At 39.5% G+C, this 21,849-nt stretch overlaps 1 protein-coding gene across 1 annotated transcript in view; it reads right to left on the bottom strand.

Moving 5' to 3' along the window:
- Positions 1–21,849, bottom strand: part of LPIN2 (lipin 2) — a 42,345-nt gene that overhangs the window by 5,929 nt on the left and 14,567 nt on the right. The window contains exons 7-19 of the mRNA XM_014060980.2: positions 21,400–21,736; positions 14,901–15,000; positions 13,545–13,732; positions 12,147–12,240; positions 11,814–11,883; positions 10,680–10,769; positions 9,609–9,688; positions 8,829–8,976; positions 7,603–7,751; positions 7,262–7,348; positions 6,435–6,587; positions 2,699–2,813; positions 774–877 (exon numbers count right to left, since the gene is read on the bottom strand). Coding sequence (XP_013916455.2) covers positions 774–877; positions 2,699–2,813; positions 6,435–6,587; positions 7,262–7,348; positions 7,603–7,751; positions 8,829–8,976; positions 9,609–9,688; positions 10,680–10,769; positions 11,814–11,883; positions 12,147–12,240; positions 13,545–13,732; positions 14,901–15,000; positions 21,400–21,736 — 1,715 coding nt within the window. The remainder of the gene's footprint in view (positions 1–773; positions 878–2,698; positions 2,814–6,434; positions 6,588–7,261; positions 7,349–7,602; positions 7,752–8,828; positions 8,977–9,608; positions 9,689–10,679; positions 10,770–11,813; positions 11,884–12,146; positions 12,241–13,544; positions 13,733–14,900; positions 15,001–21,399; positions 21,737–21,849) is intronic.

The following is a 21,849-nucleotide window of genomic DNA, read 5'->3' on the forward strand; positions in this document are numbered from 1 at the left end:
AAGTTCTGACATGAGTTAAGGGAAAGCAATATTCTAAGTGGTGGGCAGAGAGAATAAAAACCCTGGAAAAAACAGACACCAAAGCCATCAGAAGCAAGAAAATCCTTCTTTCCTCGGCTATTGAAAAGGGAGAGGGTTAAATCTAATTTGTCTTTGGTCTGAACTTTTCTCTCACTGGTGAAAGCATGTCTTTTGGTTCAAAGTCATGTAGGCAATATCCTAATTTTCACCAATCTGGGATTTCGAAATCCAGGAAATATTAACCAATTTAGGAACCATTAGATGATTCATGCAAATTAGAATATTTATACTAAGCAATGTGAACGGAGTTAACAGATGCAAAGACTATTAAAATTAACGTCTGGGTCCACTGTTCAGAAATATCCTTCAACATATTCAATGATAGAATATTTTCTTCACTCTTTAATTGTAGGTCAAATTTAAGAGTTCTTCTCCTTTAATTGTAATCTTTTAATTCCCTGTAGTGACTGGTTTTTAAAATCTCATCTTATTTTTCAAAATAAAATCATTTCCCCAGGAGATAATAATTGTAGTATTTAATTCTAAAATCATTTTTAAAATACACCTGGACAATTAGTCTGTTTGTAATTTTCCAAAATTAAAATTATAATCCTTCCTTTTGCACTACATTAAAGAAATGCAGTTCTTTGACTATTAGTCAATTTACAGTTACACATTTTAAATTAATAACAACCATGACTTCACACAATATTGTAATCTTTCCCAATCTATTTTAAAAATCCCATACTTACGAAGATTTGTTTCCTTTTGTTTGTTCCTGGATAAGTTCACCCTTTGGGTTAACTGTGAATATTCTGCAGGCTGGAACGCCAACTTGCATATAGGCATAGACATCCTGCAGAAAAACAAAACTTAATTGTATGTCAGTCTATAGAGATGATGCCAATTTTACTATTTATCAATATATTTATCAATCACAGAGGCACTCAAATAATTTTGACATAGTTCTAAATTTGATTAATTTAGAAAAGTTAGTTATATAATTAAATTAAAGCTTCCTAAGGATATCTCAGAAAATACTGGATAGATATTAACTTCTAACATTTCTATTCTTCCTAATCTTCTGACAATAGATTAAATATTATTGCTCAGCCTTGAAAAAATGAGTTGACTGGGAAAGCAACCTTCAGCTAAAGACCTGAACCCAAGCAAGGAAGTGATTAGAAAAATTTACTTTTATTTGGCAGAGGGAGGAATTTGAGCTAAAAACCCAAATTAAATCTAATAAATTTCTCAATTTTTGGAGGAGATCATTAACTGCACATCCAGTCCTGGATCGACTGAGTCTAAAGCTGGGAGGAGCTACACAAGGGGTGTGGACAGTCCCATTGGATGCTTGACAGAATTAACCCACTCTGACTGCTAGCTTCACCAATTGTGGAGAAACTAAATGTAATGATTGAAATAAAATAAGCATGACAAAAGGGAAATGTATTTAACAGGGAAAAAAAACCATATAGTACTATAGATTTAAAATATCTGAAGATTCTTCAGCTCATATGATTAGGTTTTGTTTTTAAAGCCATTTTTCACCCACCCCAGGGTCCTTTTTAGTCCTCAGGAGGCTTCAGGGAAGCCTCTTGAAGGTTACTGAAGTCTCTGGAGGGCCTTCCGGGGAGGGGAGGCTGTTTTTGCCCTCCCCAGGCTCCTATAAAGCCTCTGGAACCTGGGGAGAGCGAAAAAAGCATGGGAAAATGGGGGCGAGTGCCTCTCATGCGTGCATGCACATGGGGGGGCGGGGGTGTCGCGTGTTGCATTATGGGTGCAGCATGCTTATACACCCCCCCTGCGCTTCCCCCCTTATGGCCCGTGAGCCAAAAATGGTTCGCCATCTCTAACATATACCATTACATTTTTGGAAGGAAATAATATATTTAAGGAATTCACTGTGATGTTGAATTATATTTTCAAGCATGGAATTTGTCAGATTAGAAAAACCTTTTGCTCTATTAAGCTTACGTAACTTACAGCAAAGAATAATTTTACGTAACTGAGAATACATTTATGCTCGGTCTTCAGAAATGGATCCAGGATATGAGTTTGTTATGTACTTTTTTTAAAAAAGACTGTTCCAATTCATTGCTATAGAATTTAGATTTAATGGTAAAATTAAGACCAAATTAACTTCACGCGTAGTCTTCACTTAATAAGTCTAATTGTGACCGGCAACGCATTAAATGAAGCAGTTGTTAAGCAAAACATCACAGTAAGCCCCACTTAGCAACAGCCATCCTGACAGCAATCCCCAAACAAATACACCCATCTGACTGAGACTTGTGACATTCTGCTAGCTTTCCCATTGATTTTTCTTGTCAGTAGCTGGCTGGGAAAGTCTCAAATAACAGTCTTAAGATCATGGAAAGCTGTGATAGTCATAAGTACAAAAAGTCATAAATCAGTTTTTTCAACACCGCCGTAATTTCAAAGAATTTTTAAACAATGGTTGTTAAGTGAGAACTATTTCTCTATTATTTGTAGAATGGAGGAAAGTCACTGGATACAGAATGGAAATTGACCAACTTTGCTAGGTATTTATATGGATCCTTCGATAGTAGGCTTGTAACATACTGTCTTGTAACAATAATTTCATTTCAATCATAGAGTTCAGAAAAAAAGGAAACAAATGGTAAATTCATTGTAGGATGATGCAACTTACATTAGATCTGTTCCCAAAGGCTGCATAAAAAGGCTGTTCACATGGCCCAAATAAGTTCTTAATATCATTTAAACATTCAATTTTGAATTTCTCTGGCTTTTTTTCTATAACTTCCCTGCAAGGAGAAATACGAATTGCTGTCAGAATTTCTTGTGAAATGTAGAAACAATTTTCTTTATTTTAAATAAGTTATACATATTCTGTTGGTGATATTAGGACCACTTTACATTTTTGAAAATTTAGAAAAAAAATAATGTAACCTAAAAAGATGGCAAATGAACAGGCATGTTTTTCACATGTAATAGCCAACAGCATTAAACATATGGCAGAAACAATGGAAACGTTGGTAGAATTGCTATCCATCAAAACAGTTCAGGTTGATACTGTTTTAAGTTTATATTATTTATAAGCTGCTCAGAGCTTCTAGAAATAGAGTGGCATACAAATGAATTAATAAATATGTACACTGAGTATGCCTCTGAATAAATTTTATTCTGTCTTACCAATATATTCTCTAGTTTAGATATGTGAGCTTGGAGAGACTACTTACAAGCATGTTTAGCATTGAACTTTGATCCTTGTTTGTGCATACTGGCTAAAAGTGATTGGTACTGTTATTAGAATGAAATGTTACAAGTAGCAACGTGAGGATTAAGCCTTGAAATCTATTCTACATCTAATTAATATCAATATTAACCATAATGCAAAAAACTGAAACCATGGTAATCAGTGGAACTCAAAACATCTGTGGTAACACCCATAACATATGAACAGCTGCAAAGCTTCTATTACGTCAGCTACTGGCAAGAATTAGAAGGAAGGTAGCTTGGTTCACAAATTAAGAGAAAAGAGAAAGGATGTAACTGATCTGATAAATGGTGATTTGGTCTTGTAGAATGGAATTGATGGGTCATGGAATTACAAAACAAAGAGCTAAAATTACATCAGAAATTATGAACTTATGTCAGTGGGATAGCCTACTGAATGTTATTTTCCTTTGAATGGTAATAAGGGAAGAATTAGTCACATGTTTAGGAAAAACCATGGAACATTCTAAATAAATGCAATTCATGAAAAAAATTGTAAGTAAAATAAATAGATATGGGAATAAAATAAAAGTATATGGAAAAAGCTATTGAGCCATTCAAAGACCCTGGAATGAATGAGAACGGTGATTGCTGAAAAAAATAAGTATGTTTCAAGCACATGATTTAAAACATACATTTTTATAAGACATCAATTGTAAGTAAGTGAGGCAAAGGAATGAATATATAGGTAGTCCCTAACTTCCACTTGGACTGGAATCTTGATCACTGAGTGAAGCAATAATTAAGAGAGATCATGTGATTGTTTTACACAACGACTGCAATCCTGGCATTTCCAGTTTTTCAGGTTGTTAAGTAGACAGAGTCCCAGATAAAGAATGTTGGGTACCTCAGGGGGTGGGGGAACCCCTAGGAGGCCTGGCAGAGGTCACATGTAAATTGAGGGGCTGCTGCAGTACAGTGCAAAGCTGAAGCCAGTCCTGGAAGCCTCAGTCATCCCAACCTGGACCTTCAGCGTGGTAATCTGTGGTGGCTTTGGGGTGCGCAGCTTGGAAAAAGTACAGAACCTACAGCTTGGACAAAGATGCAAGGCTGAAAAGGTCAGTGATATGGGGTGGGCACTTCTCAGGAATAGCAGTGGTGCTCAATGTTCCCTCTAATTTTTTTTCAGTGTGGGCGGAAAAGTATAGTGTTTGAGCGGCACATTTTCATGCCTGAGTCCCAACCATTGTAGTTTAAACTTCCAGCTGCACTTTTTCTTCGTAACATCATTTACTCCAGCTTTACGTTTTGACATCAGCACTGACTGATGATGTACCTATAGGATTAGGGTTTATCAATTATTACAATTATCTTTTCAAATTCATTTTGGATTAAATAAAAAAGAGCTTTGAAATGAATATATAAATGGCACTTAATACCACTAATATTAAAATAGTAAATGTTTGATATACTTCATTTTAATGAATTTCACTTGATATACTTCATTTTAATGAGTTAACATTCAATTGCAAAAGTTGTCTATACACTGTATGCTTCTGTGAATGTATTATATGCAATTTGCTATTTTAAATGAGTAAAATTATTAAAATCACCATAATTAAAGTCTCATTCACATCTAAGAGTTTTCTTCCATCATTAATTTGTAAACTCAAGGATTTATTGCCTGCATGTTCAACAATGCTTGCTGATTGTTTAAAAATTTGTGGGAATTTGCTCCTCTCTGTACAGAGGGTTTCAGTAACCTACTACTACTGCAAAACTAATTTCTAAACTGCATACTACTTGCAAATATAAATAGATTGTTAAAATGGCTCTACCATAACCAAATAAGAGAAAAAAACACCTTCCTTTTGTTTATAAAGTAGTGATTTTAGTTTGCTCTATGGAAGTCACTATTTTAAACTGACAGATAGGAAGTTTAATTAGATTAAAAGCAAAAATATTCTCAATGACTTTGAAAATCCCAATGAGTTATCAAATATAGGTACTCCTTCGTTACAACGTGGGACTGGAATTTTTATTACTCAGCAATGTGGTCACAAAGCTGATGTCGTGTTATGACTCATGTGACCGGGCTCTCTCACCTCTTTCCGAGGGCAGCAATCATGTTAGCCAAGGGATCTGCAAAGTTGGCTCTTTTAAGACTGGTGGACTTCAACTTCCAGAATTTTGAGAGTTGAAGTCCACCAGTCTTAAAACAGCCAACTTTGCAGACCCCTGTGTTAGCCCAAAGCCTGGCGCTGGGCTTTGCTCCCCCATTGGTGGAGCCCCGAGAAGCGAGGAGGGAGAAAAAGAGCTCAAAAGAGCTACATTGTTGCTAAATGTAACCGGGGAGAGCCAGCCAGCTCAGGCAATAGCAAATTAGCCGATCTCGCAGCAGGTCTGAAGTGGGGGGGGGGGAGCAAAACTCCAGGCAGGGCTCTCTGACTGTTCTAATTCCCCGTGAAAACTGTTGCCTCTGAAGCATTTGCTCCAGTGTTTAAAATCTTTAAGCTTCCCTTTCCCTTTTTTCTTTTCAACCTACACTGATTAGAGAATCCTGAAGTCGGGCGGCAAAGTACTGCAGTAGAAAAGGTTTAGCTGGAGGAGGTTTTGATTGCAATCGCTCTGTAGTTCGTGTCCAGATACCTGCCCCACGTGCCTCTGCGCGGCAATTAGAAACTACTGCGCGCGGTATTGCAGCCATGTGAGCGGCCGCGCAGGCGCGCACCTTAGAGGAAACAGTGGTGGTGCTGGGGCTGAAGTCCAGGCCTGAGGGGCAGTGGCAGCTGGTTGAGGCTGCTGAAGATCCCAGATCTCCAGCTGCCAATTAGTGATGTGCTACACTGCAGGATGGGAAAATGGCATAGAAATGGGAAAGCCCTATGGCCATAAATGCAGGAGCTGCCATGCAGCTTACTTTTGATAGCAGGGGTGATGCAATAGCTGTAACTTCAAGCACAGATTGTAAGTCTCTTCATACAGTGCTGTTATAATTTCAAACAGTCACTGAATGAATAAGTCAAGGACTACCTGTAAACCTTAAAAGCATGATTGACTAAATGGTTTTTAATATACAGTATATGTAACTGAAACCACAGATTAAAATAATGCCCCTATGATCATGCCATGATAAATGAGAAAAGCAATTCTTGCAGTTCCTGAAGTTGTATTGCACAACACACTAAATGATCAAAAATAAGATGTACCTATGGAAGGCAGAAAACAGGCTGCTGGGTGACAACATCAAAGGACCTTTGGGTAAAATTGTTCCTTTATCGTTAACCCAATGTAAGTATCCTCTTGTCATATCTGCCATTCCAATTGCACGAGCAGAACAATACAGAAACTTGTAGCCATTCCTAGAAAAAAGGGGTGGTTAATAATATGGCCATCTGCCTGATTAAGTAGACCAGAAAACAATGATGAGTAATGATTGTGCAGTTGCAACACTAAAGCAAACTTTTTTTTAATCCTTTAAATACCTTTGAATAACTTGTATGCTTTATTTTACTCTAAAATAACATGTTTATTCTGAAATGCTGCAAGACACTGAGCCCGTTATTGTTCAGGTTGCCTTTTCTTTCAAATTTCTACAGAAGGCACTTTCTCATCAAACATCATGTTGCTTCTCAGTTAACTCAAAAAGAAAAAGGAATTTAAAAGTCTTCTCTTTTTCATTTTTGCTATAAATTCTTGCATACAGAATTCATAGCAAGGCTACATAACGCAGTTCTTGAAACTCTACAATATGCATTCAAAACATACTGATAATCCCAACTTAGAATTTTGGGGTGAGGAAAGAATAAATTGAATGAGACTGCATGCTGAAGTCTGGATCAGAAAAGTCTGATAACCTCAGCATATAGCGATACTGTTGTGATATATGATATTCATAGCAGCATTTACTTGTTCATATATTATAAATGTATCATATGTAATCTTCAGATTCCATGTTAGCACACAGAAATTGAATAGAAATGGTTATAAACACAACTCAAACATACAAATTATTTTGCAAAGAATGATAACTTACTCATTAATAGAATGATAGAGTTTTGCAATACCCTGATGAGTCCAATCTTTGCCAAGCTGTGGTAAAATCTGCCCTAAAGCATCAGACCTATCCAGAAACAAATACAAACAATTAATGGTCTTAACTCATATATTACCAATTCTTAACAGAATTTATTTTTGATTAAATCAGCAGGTCAAGTAACTTCAAATGCTTGAATAGAACTAAAAAAATGAGGGCATGCAAAATAGGTTTTAGGGAAAGTTCTTTTCAGTAACAATTATTCAAAGCATATCTATTGGAAACAATTGAATTTTAACATCATTGTAGAATTTCATTTAAAAAAGTGTATTTTAGCATACTTAGTTATTGTCCCATCAATATCAGAAATGATTATTTTGTCATTCCAGTTCCATAAATATATTGTCCCAGCACAACGGCAAGTTCCTTGATACTGAGTTGTAATGCTGAACACAACATCATTTGGTCCATCTCTAAGCTTCAGTTTCTCCTTTAACATGAAAAGATGTAAAAATAATAAGTAATAATAACTAAAAATAAGTTTCTTTCTAAATTATTTTACATTTCAGGTAGTCCTCAACTTATGACCACAACTGAGCTCAAAATCTTTTGCTAAACAAGGAAGTTTGTTAAGCGAGCTTTGCCCCATTTTATGACTTTTTTTGCCATAGTTAAGGACTACATGTACCCAACATTTAAAGATCTTAGAGTTATGTTAACATTATTTTTCAAACAGTGCAGGCCTTAATAATAGAACAACAATTAAATGTAAGGCAGTCTTAACTCTAAAAAAAGCATTAAAAGTGGATTGATGTGCAAGGAATGTTTTTTAAAGTCTGTTTCTAGTTATGTACTTGTTTCACTCATCATAACATTGAGATAAAATTGAGATACTAGTACAACTTACAGTACTAATTAAGTAATTATTAATAGCATTAAAATATTGTAAAATAATCCATAATAAAGGTTTCCCCTATCTAGTTGTTTCTGACTCTAGGGGGCGATGTTCATCTGCATTCCTTAGCCAAGAAAGACAGTATTATTCGAAGAATTTCCATGGCCAGCATGACTATATACCGAAAAGTATGGAACGTTGTTAACTTCCCACTGAAGTGGTTCCTATTTATTTACTCGCATTTGCATGTGTTCAAATTGCTAGGTGGGCAGGAGGTGGGGCAAGTAATGGGAGCTTACCCCATCATGTGGTGCTTGGATCTCAAACCTAGCTGTCAGCTTTTCAGATGACAAACTCAGTGTCTTTAGCCATTAAGCCATTGCACCCCTTAAAATAATCCATACATTATGTATTAATATCCCAAATACATTTAAATTCTTATCAATGTTATTATTATTAATTTTCCAATTAAAAACAAATTGGGAGATGCTTGAAATATACTTCCTATAAAATCTTTCTAAGGACAAAAACCCAAATAGATCTTAATACTCTCAATTGCATTCTGAGAAAAACAATAACCTCTTCACTGATCTGATTGTTTAATCAAAAATACATTAGCTAAGTTTATACTAGGTTCGTAAGTATTTAATGTTGGAATAAAATAACACTTACAATTTGATCTGAAGACAATCTAAGTGACTTTCTATAAGAAGTTGTGTTCCCAGAGCTTGAATGTTCACGTGGAGCAGGATCTGTCATTAAGGATTGTTTCAATTCCTGTGAAGTTTCATCATCACTAGAAGATTCATCATCTGGAGGCCTGAAATGACATAGACATACCAAGATGTATCGGACTTTCAGAGATTTATTTAAATATAGCATCTGGTAGCTTGTAATATGTAACAGCATATTTGGATCAAATATTGCAAAAGGAAGACTATTTTTTACTAATTCAAAGCTGGTTTTATAACATTGATTGAATTAAGCCTAGTTAAGATATCGTATAGTCACAAGTATTCTAGAACTAGTGCAGCTATTTAAGCTGCTTGACTAGGACCCAAGAGATCCAAATTCAAGTTATCTTTAGTCATGGAAGTTAACCTCTGGTAACTGTTTCTCAACCAGTTTTTTTTACATTCTGAATTTTAGAAAAATAAAAAATGCCACAGTGGTCATAGCATTCTAGCACTTTTTTTGAAATGAAAAAATTAAAATGGAATATTATGATGATTTTTTCTTACTTTATGCAGCTCAGAATTGAATACTGCATTTCAGAGTTCAGGCCAGGGATTTTAAAAGTGTTACCAAGAGATTCCACAGAGGGAGGGTAAAATCTTTTTTATGAAAGGTTCTATCAATGGTGTACAATACTTCCAAAAACTTCAAAACATTATGTATTTTAAAAAATTCAATTTTCTAGAAAGGCATACATTGATTTTTAAAGTAACATACCGGCTTTCAACTTGTTCTTTTATAGTTGTTGATTGGTCATTTTTTGGAGCCTCAAATTTCCCATCCTTTGTTTCTGGAAGCTACCATCAGAACAATATGTTAAGACCACCTAATTTTGCATTCCTCAACAAAAAGATAACTATTGCATTCCAGAATTACATATCAATCTAGCTGCAAAAATTTGTAATAGCATCAATATTATATTTAATCATTTTTTAACATCACTACTAAACCAAGAACAGGATGCAACTTTATTCAGCAGACTCCAAAGTTATAAATAACATACATGTGAATACAGCAAAATTCTAATTACACTTACACATACAAAAAAGTTTTTGATACGAAAAATAGAGCAATATGGGAGACTAAATTTCATTACTAAAACCGAATTATTACCAACATCATTCTTACAGTATTGGTTGTAGGGCTAATAATTACATTTAAATAAAATGTTCTAATCAAAATCAAAGCCATGTGATTGATGAATAAGACCAAGCTAGAAACTTTAGAAAATAATGCCTGCAATTGCTTATGCATTTTCAAAATATATTACTTTTTGTGGTATTGTGTTGAAAGTTTCCTTCTTCACAGTTTTAGACTGTTTATAACATCAAAGGAAAAAATTCAAGATGTGAAATGTGGAGTGAAGATGTGGAGTAAACAGTGTTGATAACAAATGGGAGAATATGATAAAGATGCATTGTAGCATTTCTGATGTTGAGTTAATTTGCAATTGTCAGCTTTAGTTAAACCTGACATAGATTTTAACATTGTCAGACACATTGTCAGCAGTTTGAAGTGACTAATAAAATCACTATCTTCTAACTCCTCCCCAAACCCAGCACAGATCTTTGCAGCCAATATAGTTAATGACAAATAGTTTAACATTAAATATAAACTGCATTAAATATTAGAGTATGTGATGCAAGTGACACAAAGTGAATTATATAAATAAAAATTCATTTCATACCTGAATGTGTTTAACCCACATTTCTGAACTATGAACTATAAAGCTTAGGATATGACCTCTAAACTAGTCCAGATTTACAGCTGATGTGTTGTTTTTCTTACCTGTTTAATCAAGCTGTCCTTTTTTCGCCAGAACCACCACCTTCCAGATTTCTTTGGCATCTTATCTTTAATCCAGGATTCAATTGTTGTCTAAAGAGTTAATTTTGAATGTATATTTGCAATGTCATCTTTTTTGCAACATAAATAACATGGTACCATGCAGATATATATTTTAATGTCATTATTTGATTATATTAAACTTCCTACTTCCCATGTTTAAATTTGGAGACAATTGCATAACCTTCATGGACTTCTCCTCCCTAAAAAAAGAGAAACAGCTCCCTCTGCCTGACTAACATTTCAGTATTACATATTGCAGGATTCTGCCAAATCAATCCACCCTAATTTCTCATGTTTTCTGACTTGCAGGTTATTCTTGCAGCTCACTGGAAAAAATGAAAATAAAAAATTCTTCCACAAATAAGAAATTTTAATCATTTTGGAAAAAATGATTCAACCACATAAAAATAATGGGCAAAGATATATCAATGAACATAGCAATACCAAAACTGGTTCTCATTTAAATATATCATACACCGTCCACAACTTATCCCTTAATGTGTGCGCATATACAAACACAATTCCAATTTACAAGTAAAGCTGTTTTCTAAATTAACTATTATATCAGAGAAGAAATTGGCAATTTTGAGGATGATAATATTTCAGTGGCAACAGCAGCTCAAAGCAGGTTAGATGAGGCCACCTTATATTTTTATACTCACAACACTGTCTCAAGTGGTCCAGACTGAGAACAACTCATATTGTGGGTTTCACAGATAAATATGGATCTGAACATGGGTCTCTTGGTAATCTTTCATATATTGTTTGCATGGGCAGTCAATGCAAACTGCATTGTTGAACAATGACAAAATGTGCAGGACAATGTCATGATGCAAACCCTTGCCTTTGCCTTTGCATCTCAACATTTCATCCCCACCTTGTCTATCTCTAATCACATCATGCACACCAGTAACTACTCAGTTGGCATTTTTACATTCACAGAATATCTATTTGAGTGTGTTTTCTGTCAGAGATTATCCCTCCTGAACACTTTCTTGTCACAGAACTTTGATATGTCTCCGCACCTATGGCTTAATGTGAATAGTCATAGAATATTTACTGTTGTTTAATTACCTGTGGTAAGCTTTTCTGGAACACCTGCAAGCTGAGAATCATGGGAGCAGCCAATGCCCAATTATAATACCTATTGTAAACATAACAGTTTATCATTATGAATATAGTACACATTCTTTGTTGCAAACAAAATGTTTTATTTCTTTTAGACTGTTCTCAGATTCCCGGCACGTATAATAAAGACTGCTGCAATTCCTCATTATCTTTTCAGAATAAAGTTAAACTTTAATTTTGAGTAATTTTAAGTATCAAATAAAATGACAGACACATTATTTGTCAATACAGAAAAAGTAGAATAAAATAATTAGGAACAGAAGACTTAGATACCATTACCTGTTGTATATCTTTATTACCAAGTTAGGATTATCTATAAGACTTGGATTTTCAGCAAATTCATGATAAGTAATTATATGTTCCATGAATTTTTCTGCAATGCAAAGATATTTCATCAGTTGACTGAAACATGTTTCATCATCTTTACAAACAATATATTCATTTGACTCCTTTTATATAATTATGCTCTGCTTGCCATAATTTTGCTGTTGAATATATTTCCAATCATTTATTATGCTCTGTCTATACCTGCTGCATGCACTTTCTAAGACAGGGAGAAGCATGCATGTTCATATATTATAGCATACATTATAGCATTATATATTTCAACTACTCAAAGGAGGTAGTAGGGAATACGTGCATATAAATCTAAAAAGTGCCTAAAATAATTTAATAATATTTTTAAAATCTATGCCATGCTTTTAAAACATTAATAAATAAAAATAATGAAGACAGTTATAAGAAAAAGAAAGGCTGATAGATGGTATATTACAGAAGTGAGTACACATTTTGTAAATATTTAAGTATATTTTTTCATATGTGTGTTGCGTTATTTTGAGAAAACAGTACATTTACACTCTTATACAAGTTGAATACCTCACTACTTTACATTGTAGCCAAGTGTCATTTCTTCCATGTTATCACATGAAAAGATATACTTAAATATTTACAAAATGTGAGGGGGTGTACTCAGTTCTGTAATATACTGTATCTGTTGCAACTGTATGCAACTATTTACATTAGGTGTTCGCAAACACCGGTCCATGGACTGGTACTGGTCCACGGCCCGTTGGGAACCAGGCCATGCAAGTGGCAGGCGAGCATGCAAAGCTCCATTTGCACAAATATCATGCGTGCACATGAAAACATCTCCTCCCCCCACTGGTCCACAGAGTTGGAAAGGCTGGGGACTGCTGATTTACATGGCCTTACTATGTTTCAAAATTAGGCAGCAAACAGACACAACTTTTGTCCATGTATGGCAAAGCCTGTTTATATTAATCCACCAATTCATTGCACTAACTATAGGAAAATAAATCCATAAGACATTAATTTCTATTATAAAGATTAAAACATTCAAGTTAAAAGAACAAGGATAATGTGTTAGGAGGATTCTCCTGAACATTAGTGATAAACATATTATTAAACTGAATAAAAGTAAATGTGATGCCTATTTCTATATACTGTATGTTTCTATCACAGAAAATGAACAATACAAAAAACTTCCAATGGTAGATACAATTAGACATTTTACACATTGTGCATCTACATAGAACTTATCTTCAGAAAGAAAGTTTCTATCTTACACGTAGCACACTTTTGTAGCTTCATACTGCAGATTCTTGTATTCATTTCACCCTGCCAAGTTATATAAGTAGTAATAGGATAAAAATATACCTTTCGATATCTCTCCATTTTCACTAAGACCTCCACAAAGAGATAATGTAACATCAGGCAAGTCCATGGCAGAATCAGACATACAGTCAGTACCACTGTCTGCAGCAGCACTTCCAACTGATTGTGGAGACTGGGACCCAGAGAAAGTGTCAGACTCCAACCACTGTCTAGTACCCGGATCAGAATCACTAAAGAGCATAAAAGAAGCCTTTTACAACAATAACAATGGTAATAATAATTCATTAAACTTTCATACTGCCTGACTCTCAACAATGAAAGTAATTAAAATAAAATCAATGAAAGATAAAATTAAAATTAAAATTATTTATATATAAATGTACAAAACAGTCATAAAAATACGGGCTCTAAAACGAAAAATTTAAATATTATTTATACAGCCATTTTAGATCATTTAGATGTTCATTACATTGTAAGTTTGTAGAAATTATTTTATACAATTAAATCAAAGGCTGATCTGTTCAAACTCTTCTTGCAATGAGTAACATTCACTTATCAAGTATGGTACAAAGACTGCCATTGCATTTTATTTTCTGTTACTTGAGTTGTATATTATAAATAATCTTAATTGGGACTGAAGCATTAGCAGTGTTGCTAACTGATGTGATTCTAAGGCATGACATGTGTCAACTTGTCATCATGACAATCCCAGCATCCCAGTTGCCACTGTTAACAGAATCCTGCATGGTTTCAGCCTCTCAGCTATGTGATTACCATTAGCAACCTCTTCCAGCTTCCCCATTGACTTTTCTTGTTGAAATCCAGCAATGAAGGTCATAAATGGTGGTCTTGTGACCAACACACGACACTGGAATGTTGTAATTGCAGGCTTGTTGCCTAGTGGCCAAATCATAATCATCTGACCACAGGGAAGCTGCAATGAATACAACTACAAGGATCCATCATAAGTCTTCCTCATTTATCACCAACCTAACTATGGACAGTCACTGAACAAGTGGATGTGTAAGATCACTTATATCTGAACAGGAGAGTCTCATAGTCAGCTATGCAATTATTAAAAAGTCAGGGAGGATATTTCTATCCTTCATATCTGAGGAACTTTGATGAATTAAAAACTTATTTTTCAAAGTAGCCTAAGGTTTATTCATCTGTATCAGGGTAATTATAAAAAGGATGTATATTATTGAAAAGAAAATAATATGGTAAAATATGCAGCTGTTACTTAAAGAGAGCAGTTAAGCAGTTTAAGATAAGACATCAGAGTTCAAGAATGCTTTTGGCAGCTTCTCTTTGATTCCATACATATTCTTAAAACAGATATTAAACATACAACATTTCCGAAATGTTTGCTGCAATATTTAAATTTTTGTTAAATACCTTTTGGGAAAATAAAGAGCAGCAACCTCAGGTTCTAGAGCTTTCAGATCATCCAAATATATGTCATCAGGTCCTTGGTGCTGACTTCTTTTATGTATCCCTAAAAAGTAAAAGTGTTATATTGATCAAGTGAGGAATCTAAAAAATACAGTAGGAAAAGAAACTTCAAGGGAAATGCTTCTGTATGGGGGGAAAAAGCCCTTTACCATTACATTTTGCCAATAAAATGTAAACCAGCAAGCTAAACAACATAGTTCTATGTGATCTGGGGTATTTTCTCTCTGAAAATCCTCTTATATGGAATTCTTTGAGTTTGATTATTTGCTTGCAGATATTTAAAGATGTCCCGTAATGAAACAACTGCAAGCAAAAGACCGTTGGCTTACCTGAATGGTCGTTCTCTAGGCGCTGAGGAGTGTCCAAGCAAGGGTTAACTTCAGCTTGCTGCCCAAGGAACTGAATTTTAAAATTGATTCTAGCTCCGCCTCTTGGTTGCCTCAGAGGCTCAGTTTCGAAAAAACAAAGAAGATCAATAGTCCATAAGTCAAACCAGTCAAAGCCCAAGTTCAGACACCTAAAAACACACCTCGCGGCCCCACCTTAAGGGTGGGTTTGGACACTCCGCAGCGTCTAGAGAACGACTATTCAGGTAAGCCAACGGTCTTTCTCCTAGGCGCTGATTGGAGTGTCGAAGCACGGGACATGCCAAAGCTATGTCGAAGTCGGGAGGGAAGAATTGTCTGGGGGCACGGTGCTTGCCACGACTCTCTGCAAGACCCTTCTCCCAAATGACCCCTCAGCGGAGGCGAACGTGTCAAGTCTGTAGTTACGGATGAATGGAGACGGCCCACACCACGTTGCAGCACGGCAAATTTCTTCAATTGGCGCTTGAGTAGCCCAAGCGGCCGAAGTCGCTGCACTCCTCGTAGAGTGTGAGGTAATACGAGGAGGAACTGGTCTGGCCTGAGTCTCGTAGGCCATCTTGATGCTTGCCCTAAGCCAGCATCCGATGGTGGAGGACGTGACCTTCTTTCCCATAGAAGCAGGTTGGAAAGAAACAAATAAGGCTTCCGACTTACGGAAAGGAGCAGTCTGCTTTATGTAAATGCGCACTGCCCACCGCACGTCCAACTTGTGCCATGTTACTTCTCTCTGGTGCCTGGGACGAGGACAAAAGTCCAGAAGTATCACCTCATGCGCCCTGTGGAAGACGGTGTTAATCTTCGGGACGAAGGCGGGATCCAACCGTAAGATGACTCTATCGGAGTGGAAGATGCAGAGGTCACCTCTAACTGACAAGGTGGCCAACTCCTATATCCTGCAGGCCGAGGTGATGGCAACCAGAAAGGCAGTCTTAAGGGTCAGGTGGCGTAGGCCCACTGTCCGCAATGGTTCAAAGGGTGGCGCGGCAAGCGCCTGCAGTACAACAGCCAAGTCCCAGGTAGGGTACCTATGGATGGGGGGGCGGACAGATGTTGGACGCCCCTTTTAGGAAACCCTTGACCTGGGGATGTCTGAAAAGCCGTAGCTGAGAGTCAGAAGACAGAATGGTGCTCAGGGCAGCCACTTGTCTACGAAGTGTGTTGGGCGCAAGCCCTTTGTCCAAACCATTCTGCAGAAAGTCGAGGACCTGCGGGATGGTCGCGGATGAGGCCACTAGGTGACAGTTGAGGCACCAACGGGAGAAGGCCGACCAGGTTGCCTCATAAATTCTGACGGTGGAAGTTCGTCTAGAAGCTTGAATCATCTGGATGACTCTGTCAGAAAAACAGTGAAGCCTCAGGAGGTCCCTCTCAAGTGCCAGACGGCCAACTGCAGCCACTGGGGGTTCGGATGTTGGACAGCCCCCTGACTGAGGGAGATTTGCTCCTGAGGTATGCGCCATGGCCAGGATACCGACAGGCTGACCAGGTCGGCGAACCAAGTCCTCCTCGGCCAGTGAGAAGCTACCAGAAGCACCTCCGCCCCCTCCTCCAGTATTTTCCAGATGACTTGCGGAATCAGAGGAAGAGGAGGGAAGGCGTACAGCCGACCCGGAGGCCAGCGGGATCTTAAAGCGTCTGTGCCTTCCGCCCCGGGGCAGTGGAACCAGGTGAAAAACCGGGGGAGGTGCGTGTTGGCTGGCGAGGTGAACAGGTCGACCACTAGGTGGCCGAACCTCTGGGACAGCTGGTAGAACAGTCTCGGGTGCAGCCACCATTCCAAGTTCTGGATGGTGGTCCTGCTGAGTCAGTCCACCGTCACATTGTCCACGCCGGAGATGTGGTTTGCTCAAATTGAGGCCAGATGTCTCTCTGCCCAGCGACCCAGGGCCTCTGCTTCCGACATCAGGGCCAGGGACCGCATGCCGCCCTGGTGGTTGATGTAGGCTTTGGAGGCTATGTTGTCCATCAGAATCAGTACATCATGGCCCCTGACCTGACCGAGGAAGTGGCGCAGGGTGAGTTTTGCCACCCGGAGCTCCAGCCAGTTGATGTTGTGGGCAAGCTCCGCCTGCGACCATCTGCCCTGGACCACCGAGGTCCCTAGATGAGCGCCCCAGCCGAAGAGACTGGTGTCTGTGGTTATTATCAGGCGCTCCGGTTCCCTGAAATGACTGCCCATGAGGAGGGCATCCGACAGCCACCACCGGAGGGATTGGAGGACCTTCGAGGGGACCCGTATCATGCATCTGGAGTTGCTGGCCTTCCTCCTTTGGAGAGGGAGCAGGAACCACTGCAGTTCTCGCATGTGCAACCGCGCCCACGGGATCACCGAGATGCACGATACCATCTTCCCCATCAGCTGCGAGAGGGAGACGACTGATGCAGACCCAGTCGAGCGGATGCTCCTCACCAGGGTCCAGATGCTGTCTACTCTCTCCTGAGTGAGGAAGACCTGGCAGGTCTCGGAATCGATGATCGTTCTGAGGTGCTGGATTCTGCAGGTCGGGTTCAGGTGGCTCTTGGCGAGGTTGACTGAGAACCTGTGGAGCTGCAGGACCTTGATGGTGGTGGTTAGGTCTGCGCAGGCCTGCCCCCTGGACGACGAGTGGATAAGGGTATCATCCAGGTAGCATTCCAATCTCACGGGAAGAGACCAGAGCCGTGCAGCCACAGCGGCCAGCAGCTTGGTGAACGTCCGCAGGGCCAACTAGAGTCCGAAGGGGAGGGCCTTGTACTGGTAATGGCGATCGGCGAACTGGAACCTCAAGAACTTGCCATGCGCCAGGTGGATCGGAACATGCAGGTATGCTTATTTCAGGTCGATCGAAGTCAGCCGATTGCCCCGTCTGACGCAGCCCAGGATGGTCTGGAGGGACTGCATCTTGAAGCGCTTGTACACTAGATGTTTGTTCAGCTTCTTGAGGTCCAGGATCGCCCTCACCCCCCTGATGACTTGGGGACCAGGAAGAGGATGGAATAAAAAACCCTGCCTTCTTGACCCCTGGGGACCTCCTCTATGGCCGCTATCTCCAGGAGGTGGTCTATCTCCGCCCTCATCAGTTGGAGCTTGTGGGCGGACCTGGGGATGGGGCAACGGAGGAAGGTTCTCGGGGGAAAGGACAGGAACTCCAGAGTCAGCCCGTGGCGGACCGTGTTCCTGACCCAACTGTCCATCGTTGTTTCCTCCCACAGGGCGGCATAGAGCTGGGGCCGGCCGCCTATGGGGGGAGACCTGTGACGGTCACTTGGATTTCCAAAAGGGTTTATTTGAATAACCCCCTCGGAAAGGCTTGCGGAACCCTTGCTGCCTGCCTCTGTCCCTAAACGAGGACCTATCCTGGGAGAGATCCTGAAGGGGGACGTAGGCACGACTGGGTCCGCCGGAGGAGGTGGAGGGCTTGCTGTTCCGAAAGAAATTCTTACGAAAGGGCTGGCCCTTCCGTTCCTGCTTGTTGGTGACTGGAGGGAGCACTTTGTGTTTGTCCTTGGACTCAGTTAGGAATGGGTCCAAGGCCTCCCCAAAGAGCTTATCCCCTTTGAAGGGAGCGGAAGCCATCTTCCATTTCACCTTCACGTCAGCCTGCCAGTGGCGAAGCCACAGCAGGCGCCTCGAGGTGACATTCGAGGCCAGGGCCCTGGAGGAAAATTTTGTGGCCACAAGGGAGGCGTCGGCAGAGTATTTCACGGCAGCAATAATCTTAGTGATGTCCTGCCTAGTTCTGGAGTTCCGGCCAGAAGCCCCTCCCGCAACTTGTGACGCCAGAACAGGGCTGCCCTGCCAAAATAAGAGGAGCTGGCGGAAGCGCGCATGGCCCAGGCAGTAGCCTGGTGGGTCTTAAGAGCCGCTGATTCTGCCCTCTTGTCCTCTGCCTTAAGCCCTTCCAGTAATTCCGCGGGAAGAGGGGGAGGTTAGGGTCATGATAGGGTCGTCCACCTGGGGAAGCTTTAGGAGCTCCTCCAGTGGGGCCTGAGGTATTAGGCCTTGAATGACAGATGAGGCCTTAGTGGAGCTGGCTGCTGAATCAGCCAAGCGCCTGCAGATACCTTGAGGAAGGTAGTAAGGCTGGCTAGGCCCAAGTTCCCAGCGGCCGCTGGTCCAAGATAGAGGAGGGCAAGAGTCTGTCTGGCCACCCAGTGCAAGACCCTAGGCTTAGGACGGCCCTCCGTGGCGATCCGCAAGATGGGACAGGCTGCGCAGCAAGGCAGAGAGCCAAAAGGAACAGAATGCGCCAAATTCGGCAATCCAAAATGGCAGCTGTTCTCGCACGCGCGAATTGAGCGGCGACGGGGCTTTGGGGAGCCTAGTGCTCCTCATGAGGGGATCTCTGGCTGCCTAGCTCGCCCCTCAGGCTCAAGGGGCTGCTGCCCCGAGCACCCCGACCTTACATTCACCCAGAACAGCGCCTGGGCTGTCAGTGCTGCAAATAGCCTGTCCTGGTTCTGCGGAGGCAATCAGATCGATCGGAGGCTTGATAAGCAACAGAAGAACTGCAAAGTAAATACAGCTAAATACTAAGCTAAAAATGAAGAAATAAAATAAAAGGAGCTACACTAACTCTAGGATCAGGGGTCCAGCTTGCTGTACAAGGACTGGAGACTCAGAAATACGTCCTATAGGGCGACTGAGTTTTTTGAAACTGAGCCTCTGAGGCAACCAAGAGGTAGAGCTACAATCAATTTTAAAACTCAGTTCCTTGGGCAGCAAGCTGAAGTTAATCCGTGCTTGGACACTCCAAGCAGCGCCTAGGAGAACAACCAAATTCAAACAATAGCATCAACTGCAGTTCAAACATGAACTGTATATATTTTATTCTATTGGCAAAACTGTTATATTAAGTGGTGGTATCCTCCCGGTTTAACAACCGGTTTGGTGATCGTGCAATTTGCACACGCAGTATGAAGAAATCTTCACTTCCAGGGTTCTTCGGAGGAGTAACACAGCTGATTTGCATGGCTATCCACTTTGCCGCGCTAATCAGTTGAGAAAAAAAAGGTAGGAAAATGGCACAGGCGGGCAGGTGGGCCAATCTGATCGTCAGAGCTACTGGTTCACCCAAACCGGTAGAATCCCACCCTTGGTTACATTCTATCCAATACTGTTCAAAAAGAACATGACTTCCTTCTATTTAGGCTTCTTAAGAAGGGGGAAAAGAGGAGATAAGGCAAATAAAGAAAATTCTAAAATTTGTAGTTTTAAGCGCACATATTATATAAGTAGTCCTTGATTTATGACCCTTCATTTAACAACCATCTTATGAGTTATTTATGAACAATCTTCACACTGTTGCAGTATCTCTGCAGTGACATTTAAAATTCAGGCACTTAGCAACTGGAATGTATTTATGATGCTTGCAGCATCCTGGGGTCATATGATCACCATTTACAACATTCCCAGGGAGTTTCCGACAAAGTAAATGGGGAAAACCAGATTTACTTAATGACTCTGGCAAAAAGTTGTAAAATCTGGCATGATTAACTTGACAATTGCATTGTTAGCAGTTCCAGTTCCAATTTTGATCGTAAGTTGAGGATTACCTATACTACTAAAATCGGTATAGTGGTAACTAAAAAATGGCTGCCATTACCAGTCACAAAAGGTTCATTTACTGAAAAGCAAAACAGCTTGTTATGATTTTCTCTACCATCCCAATCAGAACTTTGAGGCTCATAGGCATTACTCTAAAGATAATATTATCTACTAGGTGGAGCTTTGTAGTAGGTTTGCTTCCTATTTGGATTTTTATAATTACAAATATGTTAAAACATATGTACAGGGCCACTAATGAATATTTGTGAGGACAATAGTGCAACTAGCACTAAGCTGGCTACCAGGATTAAGGAGATGAATATTTTCTTCTGTAATTTTTATAGAAAAACAATTACACTATGTAAAATCAAAACGCTCATGTCTGAGATACAAATTATTCTTTATCCTAGATTAAAAGAATGGTTGCGAGCAAAACTACTGTATACATTTGTTGCTTACCTCTCAAAACTGGTTAAATATCTGAAAGCTAGTAAAAACAGAAAAGTATTTCAAAATGTAACTAAGAAATTAGATTAGAAGTGTATACCTTTTTTCTTCGATGGAGAATCAAGTTTTGTTGGTGGCTTAATTTCTGATGATGACTCCACTAGCGGGCTGGGGAGTATATCCGAATCCAAGACAGGAGAATGTTCAAGAATGTCCAGAATAGGCTCTGTTACTGCAGAAGCAAGTCTGTCTTTGATATCTAGCTCTTTAAGTAGCGGGTGTGTTCTTGGTTCCGGTTTTAAAACTGTACAGACTGAATCATTCATCAGAACATCATCTTCAATTGTATCACAGCTAGATATAACCCTAAAATGAGTCTTCTCTGATGGAGTGATGGTAGCTGTTCTAAGATGTTCCAGTTTTTCCTTCTTGCTTATCTAAAAAGGAAAGCATCCTTTTTCTAAAAGTCATTCATCATCTGTGTTGTTCAGTTCAGATCTGTGTGAACTGATCAAGCCTATATATTAGCAAACACTGAAAGATGTTTGAC

This window comes from Thamnophis sirtalis, unplaced genomic scaffold, assembly GCF_051295495.1.
Source record: "Thamnophis sirtalis isolate CommonGarterSnake01/CBP01778 unplaced genomic scaffold, rThaSir2_p1.2 scaffold_2, whole genome shotgun sequence".
NCBI classification, from domain to species: Eukaryota; Metazoa; Chordata; class Lepidosauria; order Squamata; family Natricidae; genus Thamnophis; species Thamnophis sirtalis.